General features: G+C 38.8%; 1 protein-coding gene across 1 annotated transcript; it reads left to right on the forward strand.

Annotated features, from left to right (window-relative positions):
* The first annotated feature begins 5,672 nt into the window (after positions 1–5,672).
* On the forward strand, positions 5,673–14,719 carry LOC115694089 (poly [ADP-ribose] polymerase 2). The gene is made up of 18 exons (XM_030621216.2): positions 5,673–5,974; positions 6,077–6,359; positions 6,702–6,835; positions 6,925–7,006; positions 7,608–7,840; positions 8,054–8,180; positions 8,369–8,424; positions 9,291–9,364; positions 9,514–9,560; positions 9,665–9,714; positions 11,263–11,325; positions 12,449–12,529; positions 12,691–12,801; positions 12,955–13,030; positions 13,114–13,256; positions 13,792–13,865; positions 14,007–14,112; positions 14,259–14,719. The coding sequence occupies exons 1-18, from the start codon at positions 5,891–5,893 to the stop codon at positions 14,349–14,351; spliced, it is 1,917 nt and encodes a 638-aa protein (XP_030477076.2). The 5' UTR covers positions 5,673–5,890; the 3' UTR covers positions 14,352–14,719.
* Positions 14,720–14,825: the final 106 nt, after the last annotated feature.

Consider the following 14,825-nt stretch of genomic DNA (forward strand, 5'->3'; position numbering starts at 1 on the left):
CTAACCGAGTGTCCTGCTACTAATTAAGCAATTAATAATAATAAAATTACAATTTCTGCTGCGGCTGTTGTTTTTCTTGTTATGCATATTCATTGCTTTATGAAACTTTACGGTTTGCAAGATTATTCTTGTGTCATGTGCAATAACTATGTTAAAACGTGTAGTTTTCAAAATTAAGCATGTTCATGACGAGACGGGTATCTTTAGGATATGTATTAACATATTAAAGTAAAAGATATTATAAGTACCCTCATTTTTCAGATGTAATGGACAATAATCGTGTGGATTGTGAACATGAACTTGCACTTTCTTATGGTGTACAAAGTTATCACATGACAATTTACTGCACATAAATTTATCCGTTCAGAACTGACATCCGTACTGTTTTGATCTTCTTAATAAGGGGTGAGACTTTGATTTACAATAATAATATATTTCAACAAGATAATAAAAGATAGGACAATCCATGGCATTTTTGTAAGGGATTTCGTTAACGGGGCTTCACCCATTAGGTATATTTAATGAGAGAATATTTCAATTTTAATGCATCGGTCGCACGTAATATAAAAAGTTACTATTTTTTTTCTTAAATAGACATTGAACAAGTGTTTTTGGAGCTCTCGTTAGAAAAATCATTCTATAAATATGAACATGGATGATTATAATTAGTTTGTATAGATGGATAATTAAAGGGATAATGACACAAACGGTCTCTGAACTTTGGCACAATGTGTAATTTAGTCCCTGAACTTTTAATTTGTTCAATATAGTCCATGAACTTTAGGTTAATGTTCAATGTGGTCCATGAACTTTTAATTTGTTTAATGTCATCCATGAACTTTTGGTACATGTTCAATTCAGTCCCTGAACTATATGAAAATGTTCAATGTAGTCCCTGAACTTGAATTAATGGAAATGACTGCATTGAACATTTTCATATAGTTCAGGGACTGAATTGAACATGTACCAAAAGTTTATGGATGACATTTAACAAATTAAAAGTTCAGGGACCACGTTGCACATCAGGTTAAAATTCAGGAACTATATTGAACAAATTAAAAGTTCAGGGATCAAATTGCACATCAGGTTAAAGTTCAGAAATTACATTGAACAAATTAAAAGTTTGGATATCAAATTGTATATTAGATCAAAATTCAGGGACTGTTTGTATTATTTTGCCGTAATTAAACGGAGAGAGGAGAAGGCACGTGGTATATGTGTTGGTCACAGCTTTTGCCAGCTTGGGATATGTCGGGGTCACACAGCTTTTTGCCCAAGTTGACAAAAGCCGCCCCGTGAGAGGGAGCCAGTGAGCGCTGATACGCTGTGCCGATGCTCACGTGGGGGTCACGTCCCTGTCGTTTTCGCTCGGTGTTCGAGAAGAACCATCCCGTTTCCCCGGTCGTTCGTCGCTCGTGCTCGCGATCACTTCTGACCTCCCGCCTTTTCGCCGCCGTGAGCTTTGCGAAGATCCACAAAAAAACCAAAAATGATAAGAATCGACGGGTCGCGCACATTCACGCGCGCAACGCAGGCCAAATGCCAAAAACAAGTTTCAATAAAGATCACTCGTTCGGCGACCTTGCCCCTTTAAGTGATGAAGACGGTGAGGCCGCTCCAAAGCCGAAAGCGATGGCGAATCGCGAACTTGCCCCGTGCTCATCCGGACCGGCCTGAAAAGGCGATCGGGCGATTGGAAAGCAAAGCCCTTCCTTCCAATCCAAGCCGACAAAGCCCCCCCTATATCTAACCGCCACTCCCACTCGGACCAAGACACGACTTTTACCTGTTCGAATAACAATTGAGGTAAAGCAGGGTCGGGTACAACGAATCTCTTTATGATGAACGGATCCATTTTGCAAGTTTGTTATTACGGGTTGTTCCTACAAAGAATAGGACTAATGACGTATACAATACTTGAATTCTCGATGCAGATGCTACATGTGGTTTTCATCATTCAGAGGCTACGAGTGCATAAGAGTATCTGACGACAAAAGGATCATACGAAGATGATTATCTCATGGCTATTAAGAACGAACCAAATCGGATGTTTTTATTTGACTTGCTTGGGAATATAAATGGTCTTACTTTTTCAAAGGATCAAGAAAAAGCGCGGTTGCTTGAGGGAAAAAATTACCCGCGTTACCTTTCTCAAATAAAAAGCTATATCGTTTTAGTAGTGTTTGGCTCATTCTTTTCGGATAACCTAAACAGCTTTCGATGACACATATGGGTGAGCATATACTAATTGTATCGATACCTAAAGAAAAAAGATCGATGGCTTCATGTCATAAGTGAATCAATCTATTTATATGCAAATATATAATAGCTTTAAACTGTTTATGACACGCTTAGAAACGTGTTTGTGTCCATGTTAGCATGTTACTTATCATGTCAACACCATACTTTTAGCTAGATTTAAAATGAGTTTATATACTCTTAGGACGCATTTTCACAAAATTTATACAGTTCACAATGATTTCAAGTGCACCCCATAGCCTTCATAAGAATATCGATTTTGAGTTTCGATGTTGGGATTTGATCAATAACCACGTCATTTCGAGTTAGGCATAAATTTCAACCGAAAGTATCATGGCACGACATGGTACAAACAGAGAGTACGAAGCCACTCTATTTCTAGCTTCACGAGACAATGCCATCCCAAGTAAGCGCTAGAAGAAAAGAAATGAGAAAATCGTCAGCAGTTTGCATACGTTGACAGCGTTCACAGAATCAGAGAAGAAGAGCTTAACACAGCTCAACCCTCGGGTTCGGGAAGTATAGTCAAATTCATAAGACCGAGATTGTCTCAGCTCATATCGACCGTTTTAAGCCAACTAACAGGCCACATGCCGACTTCCTACAATGAAATCTCGACGATGGATTTCGCGGAAATGTGTACTTATCAGCACGAGATCATTCAGGGTTCCAAAAACAGATTTCTCGTTTTGTCGATTGGGGTCCAAAAACAAATTGCTCGTTTTGTCGATTGGGGTGCTCTCTCACTAGCAAAAAAGACTAGATAAGACATGTCGACGCCTTCAGTGGCTCGACCCTCTGGATTTCACATCAACCGCGTACACACACGTGAGATTATATATGGGATTTCGCTATAACATGGTATGTGTGCACGTAAGATTATGCAAGACTTCTCTGCTAACGAAAACATGCTGTCTGTCCGAGACCCACGATACAAAAATTTCACGGCAAATGATATTGTTGCACTTTGTAGAATCGGCAAACCTCTGTGTCCTCTCTCGAACCGATCATTAATGAATTCCAAATGGCGATGCCGATTATGTTGTTTTGTTGTTTTGTTGTTTTTTTTTTCCTTTGCCGGTTGGTTTCCTATAAGCTTGGATTTTATTTTAGATTGTGTTCGTCTTGCTTGGAGAGTACCTTATCCGACAGTGCAGAAGAATTGAGCTCACATGCATCGAGATCGTGTTATAATTGTTGTTTATTTTATTCCATTCCGTGGTGACCGGCTTGCCTATGAAAGGGTCATCTCCCTGCACCCCCGCGTGCCTGTCCGTGCCTATGCAAAAACTGCGTGGTAACAGCAATAATAGTAAACAAAAATTGTGGTTTTGATTACACTAGGAGGGTTTGGTCAATTAAAAAAATAAAATTCTCCTGCCTTGGATGCACCAACTATTCTCGTACGTGTTACGTGCATTTACTATTTAGAAAGTCCAAATGATTTCTAATGTATATCTAACACGTAACAAGTTGCCTTAGCTAGCGTGGCTAATTTTCAGTATAGATTCGATTATTTCGACATAAGAAATATTTAACTTAATAGAATGCACCAACGGGTAGGATGACACGATAGCGAGGTTTCATCCTTTTAAATTACAATGTATGACAATTATCGATCTCAATGGCGTGGATGAGCTAGAAGTTTGACAGTAAACTTATCGATTAAGCGCTACATTTGAATTGATTCATCTCTCTGTCTGTCCACCATATGGGTGATCGGTTCCCGATCCGGTCCAGTCCGGTTCCTGGGTGGTCCAGTGGAACCAGTTGTTTTAAGCACTTCATTTTAATCGGTGTCATCAATAGTACCTTATTTCCAGTTGCCAAGCAGAAAGATTTCATACATATTAGCTAGTCTCCGGAGCTTCACCACCCAAAAAAAAAAAAAAAAAGGCAAGCATGTGAAAAACCGATCAATTCGAAATATCTATATTATTGCTTTGATTTTACAGAATTCAGAATTGATGATAGAAACAGTCGAGCTAATGGGAAGCTCCTGTTCTACCAAGATGGGCACCATTTGAGGTAATTGAGCTAAACTCAAATTTCTAGACTGACAACTCTTAAAAAAAATCGAATAGAAAAAATCCAGTTGATTTTATGTTAGGTAAGAGACAAATTTAAGCAAAGAACACCGAGTTTCACCTGAAATAGGCCGATTAGAGAAGAGAGGAGATTCGACCAAAAAAAAAAAGAGAGCGAATAGAGGAGAGAGAAAGACTGTAAAGGAGACATGAGCGTCGTGGGTGAATCGGAAAGACTGAAAGAGGTGAGCAAGAGGAGGCGTGGTGAGGGATTTTAGATTATTAAGTTTACATTTAAAAAAATAATTGGTCCGGTTCGGTCCTGTTCCCCCTTGGAATCGGGAATTGGACCGCCAATGCACTTATCCCAACTTCTAATCATCTAATTTCAATTTCGTCAATCAAAGAAGGCGAGTTCCATTCGATCAAAGGGAAGGCTGCTAGAACTCAAACCAAGACGAGGAGAGCTCGAGCAGGGAAAAAACACCCCAACATGGTCGGATTAAACTCGACAGCAGACAGAGCGATGGACACGGAATCCGGCTTGGCGAGAGAACGAGGGCCGTCGCGAGACCATGACGGAAAGCTCAATCCTCAATGTCTAGCTTGCCTTAAACAAAGCAGTTCATAACAATGTCCTGTTGAATCCTCTTGGGGAAAAAAAACATTGCAGCAGGTCGATGAAGACGTTCCAGCAGGTCAGAAAGCACGTGTTTAGTGAAGGAACTTGACTTGAGACTTTCTTGTTTTCGATTCGGCCCATTTTTCCATTGTTGGGCTTCTTGGCTGTGTCCGAGGATTGTCTGTATTGTAGGGTCCGCAGGTTCTCTTGCAGCAGACGGAGTAAAACCCCGCCAAGAATCGGGCTCCGCACACTTTAGTTTTGCTCAATCGAAGTCTCTCTGTTCCCTCCTTTGAAAACTTCTGGGATAATGATACAAATAGTTCATGAATTTTCGCTCAATGTATAATTTGATTCCTAAACTTTTAATTTATTCAATATAGTCCCTAAACTTTAGCCTAATGTTCAATGTGGTCCCTGAACTTTTGGAATATGTTCAATTTAGTCCATGAACTATATAAAAATATACAATATAGTCCCTAAACTTGAATTAATTGAATGACTACATTGAACGTTTTTATAAAGTTTGGGGACTATATTGAACATGTACCAAAAGTTCAAGGACTACATTAAACATCAGGTTAAAGTTCAGAGATCACATTGAACAAATGAAAAGTTCAGGTATCAAATTGCACATCGAGTCAAAGTTCGGAAACTATTTGTGTCATTTTCCAAAAACTTCTCCGTCTTCCTCCCGCAGGTGGCTGGAGACTTTCTTGTTTTCGATTCGGCCCATTTTCCCCTTTGTTGGGCTTTCTTTCTTGTCTGTGTCCGAGGATGTTCTGTACCGTATGTCCGCAGGCTCTCTTGCAGACGAAGTAAAAACCCCCCCGGCCAAGAATCGTGCTCCGCACACTTGCTTTGCTCCATCGAGGTCTCTCTCTTCCCTCCTTTAAAAATCTTCTCCATCTTCCTCCCGCTTTCCCCACCTTCCAGCATCAAACACTCACACACTCTCTCTCTCTCTCTCTCTCCGTCAAGAATGGCCACGAACCTCAAAGTGGACGAGCTCAGAGCAGAGCTCGCCCAACGCGGGCTCAGTACCACCGGAACAAAACCCACCCTGGTATAGTACTCTCATCTCGCTCTCTCTCTCGAAGTAGAACGCATTCAAGTTGGTCGCTACGTTTCGACGTTGATTCGAGGCTTTTCTTTTTCCCTTTTTCAGGCGAGGAGACTCCGAGCGGCTCTCGCCAAAGAGGATAAGCAAGTGGCGGATTCTGTGGATTCGACCGTCAATGGAAAGAGAGAGAGGGACTTGGACACCCCAAATGGGGATGGTTCGGATGGTCCGTCGAAACTCAAAGCGTTCGACCGGTTTCGCAAGCTGGGCATTCAGCAACTGCGTGAAGAAGCCCAGAGACGGGGCGTCTCCTCTTCTGGGTCGAAGAAGGAATTGCTCGAGAGGCTCTGCGGCGATGCAGAGAAGGACCCGGCGACTGCAAATGAACGTAATCACAATTAAACTTCTATTGGTCTCTTTTAGTTCTGTCAAAAGTCGCGTCTTTCTGCTATTTCCAACCGCCAAATGCGACAGGGGAACGTCTAAAATGTAGAAATTTTCTTACTTGAAAAGTTTCAGTTTGCTGGTAGTGCGACATTTTTAAGAAATTCGAAGGACGCACGAGTTAATGATGCATAGTGTTGTTTGCTTTTATTCGTCCGATTTAGTTCTACTGACCAGGTGTATGTGTTGCTTCTTTTTTGGCCTCTCATTCTTCTCGTTCTGATTCTTTTTCTCTTGCCCTTTTCTCATTTGGCCTCATGTTTCAATGCTTTGGTGGCCGTGGCAGTGAAAGAAGAAGCAGCAGCAGCAGCAGATGAAGTGAAAACAGAGAAGATAATTACCGCAACCAAAAAGGGTGTTGCGGTTTTAGATCAATGGCTTCCTGACCACATACAGGCGAATTACCATGTTCTTCAACAGGCAAGTCCTTTGCTTTCAACTTGCTGTGGTCGCTAAAGTGAATACATGCCATGAGATCGTATTGAACAGTTCTATTGTTTGTAATGCAGGGTGATGATGTATATGATGCTATGTTGAATCAGACAAATGTGGGAGATAACAATAACAAGTTCTACACAATTCAACTTCTAGGTTACATCTCTGAGTTCTGGTTTTACATATTTGATTCTCTCGCAAATACGTAGAGTAAAATTGATTTTGGTTGTACCTAGCATGTGCAACCACTGATATGTAGTTGGAGGAGCTAGTGATATCCTTTGAGACAATGTTAACCATGTATATATCCTAAATTAGTGAAAGTTCTAGAAGTAAAGAGGATGTACGATGTATCCACTGGAGTTCTATTTTTTAATAAATGCCATATGGCATGGGGATAACATATTGAAATACCTGCACAAATACGTTATTTGCGAGTGGTATTTTTCTTTGTGTCTATACAGTGCTTGGCCATCAAGAGAACAAACTACCATTAGATCTTATAGCTATGCCTTTGGAAACATTGAATTAATAACTAGAGAACAAACAATTTCTTTATATCTCTAACTTTGTTGTCCTTCATATTAGCTAAAATTACACGCTTTTGAAGTTCCTTAATGAATCCATGGTAATTTGCTTGACCAATCTTAGAGCTTCCTTTTATATCGTGTTTATATTTCCCAGTGACAAAACAATTGCTAATAAGTTAACTACATTAATGGTGATTTCTATTTGATGGTTATGAAATTGCTCGCAGAATCTGATGACGGGGCTGCATTCATGGTTTATAATAGATGGGGGAGAGTTGGTATTAAGGGTCAAGATAAACTACATGGCCCCTATACATCACGAGATACCGCCATCAATGAGTTCGTACAGAAATTTTATGCCAAAACGAGAAATCATTGGTTCGAACGGAAGGAATTCATTTGTTACCCTAAATACTATACATGGCTGGAAATGGACTATGGTGGAAAGGAGGAACAAGAGGTTAGCGTCTGCATCCAAAAGTGCGGTGTTCTTTCGGCTCCTTTAACCGAGTCTACCCATGTTTATGTGCAAAAGAAGGGAAAGTTGGGAAAGAATTTTGATCATCAGAGTTTGCTGGAGAAGGCAGGAAAAAAAATTGATTAAAAAAATCTTGATCTCAACTTTTCATATAATCTTTTCAACATATTCTAAGAATGCCCTAATTGTCCTCAGGTCATTACCGAGCCTACTGTTACTACAACAAGTCAACTAAGGAAAACAAAACTCGAGCCTCCTATTGCAAAGTTTCTCTCTCTAATATGCAATATCAGTATGATGAAACAGCAAATGATGGAAATAGGTCGGTTCTTTAATCATTTCATCCTTTTCAGTTCATAGCTAAGTATGAACATCTTACATTATCCCATTTATTCATATCGTAAGCATAATCATGATTCGTTTAGTTTAATTTGTTTGGTTCTTTGTTCCCTTGGTGACTTTTTTACTGGATCTTTAGTTTGTTTAATTGTTTATCTTCTTGTATTTTAGGATATAATGCGGAAAAGCTGCCTCTTGGTAAACTTAGCAAATCAACGATATGGAAGGCAAGTTTACAACTAATGCTGTGGATAGTCTCTAGTTGGTTACAATTCAGCTTTTTGTATTTTAAACTTTTTAAATTTAAGTGTTCCTCTTTGTTTGATTTTTTGCACAATAATTTATTTTTGAGTGTGCACTGGTTGCAAGACCACTTTAAAGTTGTGTCCTCCCATATTTTTCATTCTGCACTGTTCTGGTATGATAATCCTACTTGTTTTCTGTCCAGAAAATGCTTTTTGTAGCAAGGATGTGCCATTACATCCGTGCGGCGTTATCTTACAAAATTTTGTGCACACATTCGGTCCCTTTCATGATTAAATTCTGTCAGAGGTTTTGGTTGGTGAAGTCCCCTGAACAATGCCACGAAAGAATGGTTGCCTTGTGCACCTGAAATTTGATGCTGTGAGGCCCATGAAGAGGTGCATCTGTGCTTCGGAACACGCAGACAATTTAAATCTGTTTCACTATGTGCTTTGTGCTTTGTTACTAGCCTGTGAGGGCACAAGGAACCTGTATGCATACCTCAGTGTCCATGCCTTTCTGCAGCAAAATATTAAGCGTATCATTGTGAAAAATTAGAATTTATAAGAACTTCCACTTCCACTCTAAGTGATTTCTCTAAATATACTGGACAATGCCGATCCATTCAGTCAATACTTGCTTCTTGTCCCTTCTCTCCCTGTGAGATTCATCCCTCTTCTCATGTCATATCAAGACTATATTTATATTCTGTATGAATCAGCCAGAAAAGAACAATGAAGAGCTTGTTGTCTTTTCCTCTCTCTTGGGGATTGTAGTTTTTTAATAGCATAAATGGTGTTAACTTGCTCCTCCACTAGTTTTTTTCAATGCAATTGTTCATCTTATGCAGGGTTATGATGTCTTAAAACGGATTGCTGATGTGATTGGACAGTCAGATAGGAAAAAGCTTGAACAATTAAGCGGGTAAAAATTTTTCTCTCTCTCTCTCTCTATACACACACACACATGATGAAGAATTGTTTTTTTTTTCCTGACTGTATTGTTTATTGGATCAAAATGTTTCTTCTTTTATGCATGTACCAAAGCTGAGGCTTTCCCCCTGTTTTTTGCAGTGAATTTTATTCTGTTATACCTCATGACTTTGGCTTTAAGAAAATGAGTGAGTTTCTCTTTCTATCCTTTTGTTAAGCCCATACACTGAGTTCTGGAGTTTATACCAACTTGTATATAATTTTGATTGATGAGGCTATATGATAATTGCAGGAGAGTTTGTCATTGACAACCCTCAGAAATTGAAAAGCAAGTTGGAAATGGTAATATATTATTTTGTGAAAATTATCTGAATACTTCTGGTGATATCTTGATTATGCTGTTTTGATCTGATAGGGAAGCTGCTGAGGATTCTCTTTTTCCAACTACTTTGTCTCTTCTTTCGTTTCCATATGATTTTCATCATGTGGTTTGATTTCTGCCATTGTTTGGTTCTTGTGAGATTTTGTGAGACCATTACCAACTGTTCTAAAAGCTTAAGCTATTAGATGAAGGCGTGGTTTAATATTTAATTATTCTAACACTCCCCCTCACGCTTAGTCTGGTCTTTTTGCCTATTACTAAGCGTGGACATATTTAATTGGGGAGGCAAATGGGGCCTGGAAAGATTTGAACTCAGGACCTCCAGCTCTGATACCATGTGAGATTTTGTAAGACCACTACCAACTGTTCTAAAAGCTTAAGTTATTAGATGAAGGCGTGGTTTAATATTTAATTATTCTAACAGTTATCATATATGTTTTGGAAACAAAGGAGATAGAATCTTCTTTTAGAACCTTGAATTATTAAGGTGGTCTACATCCAGTAAAGCTCTCTTGGATGCAAATGCTTATTTCTGAACAAGTAATTTTCGTAGTTGGAGTTTAGATCCATTTAGGGCTCCTAATAATCCATTAATTAGATACTCCTGAATGAAATTATCACTAAGTGAAAGGCCATACACTAGTCATTTATTTCCAAATTTGTTCAAAGTTTCTCTGAGCCACCATTATTTCTGCAATAGATACTTAGTTGTTCTTGCTTACGCAATTTCCTACTACATGGTGAGGAAGAGCTACATTCACTGTTCCATTCCATTTGGTTCAAGATGAGTTTATTATCTATGGAATTGTTGCAAAGAATTAAATTGGGAGAGAACAGGAGGAAAGAAAGACAAATGTTGTTGTTGTTGTGCAAAATTCTACAAAAGGCTCCTAAAAAATGACTTCCACTCAGTCACTTTCCATGAGATTTCCAATTTCATCATGGATCAATTTTCTTGACTGCTTAAACCCCACACAAATTCCTTTATTTTAGAAACTTTAATATTAGTGTTGTGATTGTGTTATCCCACATCGCTTGAATATGAGATTCGATGGACCTTATATATTTGTAGCCTCCTTTGACCCTAATGGCTTAAGCTCTTGGTTGGATATTCTAGTATAGTATCAGTGCCAACATTTCTCATCCTTCATGCCCCATTTAATATTATTACGTTTGTGGTTCCTTGCTCTTCAGTTCCATTCGCATTCTTTATACGGTGTCAGCGCAGTTTTATGTTTGAGAGGGAGAATGGAAGAGGAATTGGGGGGCGGTGAATGTTAATTTGTTATCCCACGTTGCTTGCTTGGTGATTTCAAAGGGTCTTATATACACGGGGTCTTCCTACACTCAATGGTCTGAGATTTTGGGTTTTTTTTTTCTCATAACAAGTATAAATTCTCTGCAGTTTATCTTTTTGAGTTTTAACCTTCTGTATATGAAAGTACCCTTTTGCTGTTGTTTGTAAAAAGTAAAATGATATATTCTCAGCTGCTTACAATATTTTGAAGGTTGAAGCTCTGGGTGAAATAGAGGTTGCATCCAAGTTGTTGAAGGATGATATTGGGACGGAGGTATAATTTTTATGGTTTCCTACTTGCTGACTTATAACTTTGCACTCATCTGTAACTGAGTGTAGGGAATCAAGTTGTATGTAGAATAAAAATCCTTATTTAGTTAACCTTATGTGTCTATGTGTGTGCTAGTCAGTCCGCGGTATTTTGTGATATAGGTGAACGCTAGTATGCATCCAGCAGAAGCATACAGCGTGTTGAAGGATGGTGTTTTTTCTTGACCTTTATTATCGGGAGGTTTTAGATGCTGAGTAGATGTCAATCCTGAAGTAGGGAGCTTTCAAGATTGACATGCTCATATCCAATATTTTGAATTTTTGTGATTTTGTGGGATATCTTTTTATTTTTTTATGTGTTTTGAGGATTTTTTTTTGGGCGGGGGGGTGGGGTTGGTTCTATTTGTGTATATGTTGATTTGGCCCAAAAAAAGAAAGAGATTCTCCATGAAATTTTCTTTCTTTTTCATTTTCTTTGCGAGTTGTTAGAATTGGAAGATTATCTCTGTGTGGCTATTGGTCGAAAGAGGTAAAGGAAGGCCGCAGAAGACATACACGGATATTGTAGGGAAAGATTCTGAGAACTTTATCCACCATGTAGTGACCCTACATAGTATAAAAGGCTTTATTTAATTGTTGTCAGAGTGTATCTACAGAATTGTGAGTCCAAACTAATTTCTCGAGTTACTTGGACCTGTTTGCCTAGCTTCAGGGAAATTCTAAGTGCTATCTGACTTCGTGAGTTATTTGGAACTATCTGTCTATGTCCCTTTTAAATGTTAATGACATGAAAAATGTGTCCTCTGGGATAGTGCATCAACTTCAACTGCTAATTGATATGCTCACTCTGCACTTTTGTCTTGCTTCTCGTCCTTTCAGAAACAAGGATACAGGATAGTACTGAATTTGCCTTCTTGAAGACTTGTTTTGCTTCTAAGTCCTCTTTTAAATGGACTGCTGGTTCTTATCTTGATAAAGTGGCTTTTCTACAATTATTTATTGTTTTTAAGCTATCTCAGTGAAGTTTGTTTTAGCTCCTCACAGAGATGTGGATTATGTTCTCCTTCTGTTTGAGTTGTTTTTGATCGATTCCAATTCGGCTAATTTGCATGTCTTTCATCTTATAGGAGGATCCCTTGTATGCTTGCTATCAACGTCTTGGATGCAAACTAACACCACTTGAAGTCAATTCTCGGGAATATACGCTGGTATCAATATTATTGGGAACAATAAAATTTCTGTCATCAATGTTCTAATCCCTTGCATGATTTCCATCTTCTGCACTAGAAACTGTTCATTTGCTCCTGTTTTTCCTCAGTACCTGCATGTCTGCCTGATCTGATCCACTTATGTGTTGTGTCAAGTGCAGATTGCAACATACATGCACAAAACTCATGCAAAGACCCATTCCAGTTATACCGTTGATATTGTGCAAATATTCCGAGTATCACGAGAAGGGGAAACTGACCGCTTTAGTAAGGTCGTCGTACATGGTCCTATAATATCTATATCCTCAGAGCAATATTAACTTTTTATCAGATTTCTTTAATTGATTTTTTAATGACATATGATTCAGCAATTGCTTGCCTAGTGCAAGTAGCCAACTTCTGACTACTCTGTAATTCCTTTTCAGTTCTCCAGTACCTCAAACAAAATGCTCCTGTGGCATGGTTCTCGTCTTACAAACTGGACTGGCATTTTGTCCCAAGGTGTGTGTGGTTGACTGTCTTCTTGAGAACTCTATCCATGTATAACCATAGATACTGAGTGGAAATTTCCATGAAACCACAAGGCTTGCGAATTGCTCCTCCTGAAGCTCCTGCAACTGGCTACATGTTTGGGAAAGGTGTTTACTTTGCAGATATGTTCTCCAAAAGTGCTAATTATTGCTATGCCAATAGTGCTGCCGCATCTGGTGTTCTGCTTTTATGTGAGGTATAAATTTGTCCTTATACAGTTTGCACTTAACGAACCTGAGTTAAAAGCACAACATCAGTATTTGTCCTGATATGACCATAGACGCATGCTGGTTGCTTAACTGCTTGAGTGCTGCTTGTGAGGTGAAGCAGAAGCTGAATAAATACAATAAATAAAACCACGTCTATAATCATGCATGCAATTTGAGTAGCAGTCTCCTGCATGTATCGTTGAGAGCTGGGTCAGAGTTTATATATGGTTACTGGCTTTATTTTTTAAAGCGATTTCAGAAACTCAGACTCCTTGTTACATGGAGAACTAGTTGCAGGAAAGGACCTTTTCTACCGTCGGTACACAGAAGTCTCTGGCTCTGAGATATAACATTTCCTTGTAATTATTTATCCATATCCGGAGGCACAATTTTTTTCGCAAAATGAACAAAGTTAAAAAGACTTGGTGTTTGAATTTCTCTTGGCTAGAATAGCATGTGTGTGGCTGCAAATTGCTTTCTCCCTCTCTCTCTCTCTCTCTGAATCCATCAAATGCTTTTCAGGTTGCACTCGGTGACATGGTTGAGCTTCTACATGCGAAGTATGATGCCGACAAGTTGCCAGCTGGAAAACTAAGGTTTGAATGTGAATATAATTTCCATCACATCACATAGAAGCAAATACCTCAAGGACGATAGAAAAAGGAAATTGATTAACCCAGATATTTCGGAACTACATAAAGTATTTGAGATTCGACCTAATATTCCCAATACTGCAGTACGAAAGGGGTTGGTGCTACTTCACCGGATCCATCTGAAGCTCAGGCACTGGAAGATGGTATTATTGTTCCCTTAGGGAGGCCAAAGGAGCAATCAAATCATAAGGTAGATAATTACATACTCAAGCCTTTTCTTTCACGTTACGTTACTGTTACATGTGTAATGCATACTTTTGGAGGAATTGTAAGTACTGACACATAATTCGAACTGAATATTTTCTATGTTCACTCTGGACTTTCTGTTCCTTGCAGGGTGCCTTGCTCTACAATGAGTACATAGTTTACAATGTTGACCAGATTAGAATGCGTTACGTTGTTCAAGTTAATTTCAATATGGGCAAATAGTGGCGTAATATATTAATATGCGCATGTACCTTCATAGTAAGTAAGTATGCATCGAGAGAAAGTGATGGCTTTTCTGCTGAATGAGATGCAGAAATTTTTCTTAAAATGTATCATAATTTGTTCTGTATTGTGAAAGTTCAAGAACTTCTACAAATCAAGATATGTATATAGTGTAGGTTTTTGTTTGGTTGGCGTAGCCTATTGCAAGAAAGGCACAAGTATCTGTTAACTGTGAGCAACAATAAGGACATTGTAGGTTGCATCTTCGAAAGCGACCCCAATTGTCGCTGTTCTAAACTAACAGCCAGTGCCACTGCTTCTTTTTGACTTGAAGTAACACTTAATAAACTTTATAAACTTTTGTTCCTTGCATCTGTTCTCCATTATCGATGTAGAAATTATATTATGTATTGGTTACATGGCCGACGTGGCATAACCTCTTACTGCATTGCCTCGCGAGATCTATTCCAGCCA

This window comes from Syzygium oleosum, unplaced genomic scaffold, assembly GCF_021117445.2.
Source record: "Syzygium oleosum isolate NSW1041296 unplaced genomic scaffold, Sole_v2.1 Sole_v2.01, whole genome shotgun sequence".
NCBI classification, from domain to species: Eukaryota; Viridiplantae; Streptophyta; class Magnoliopsida; order Myrtales; family Myrtaceae; genus Syzygium; species Syzygium oleosum.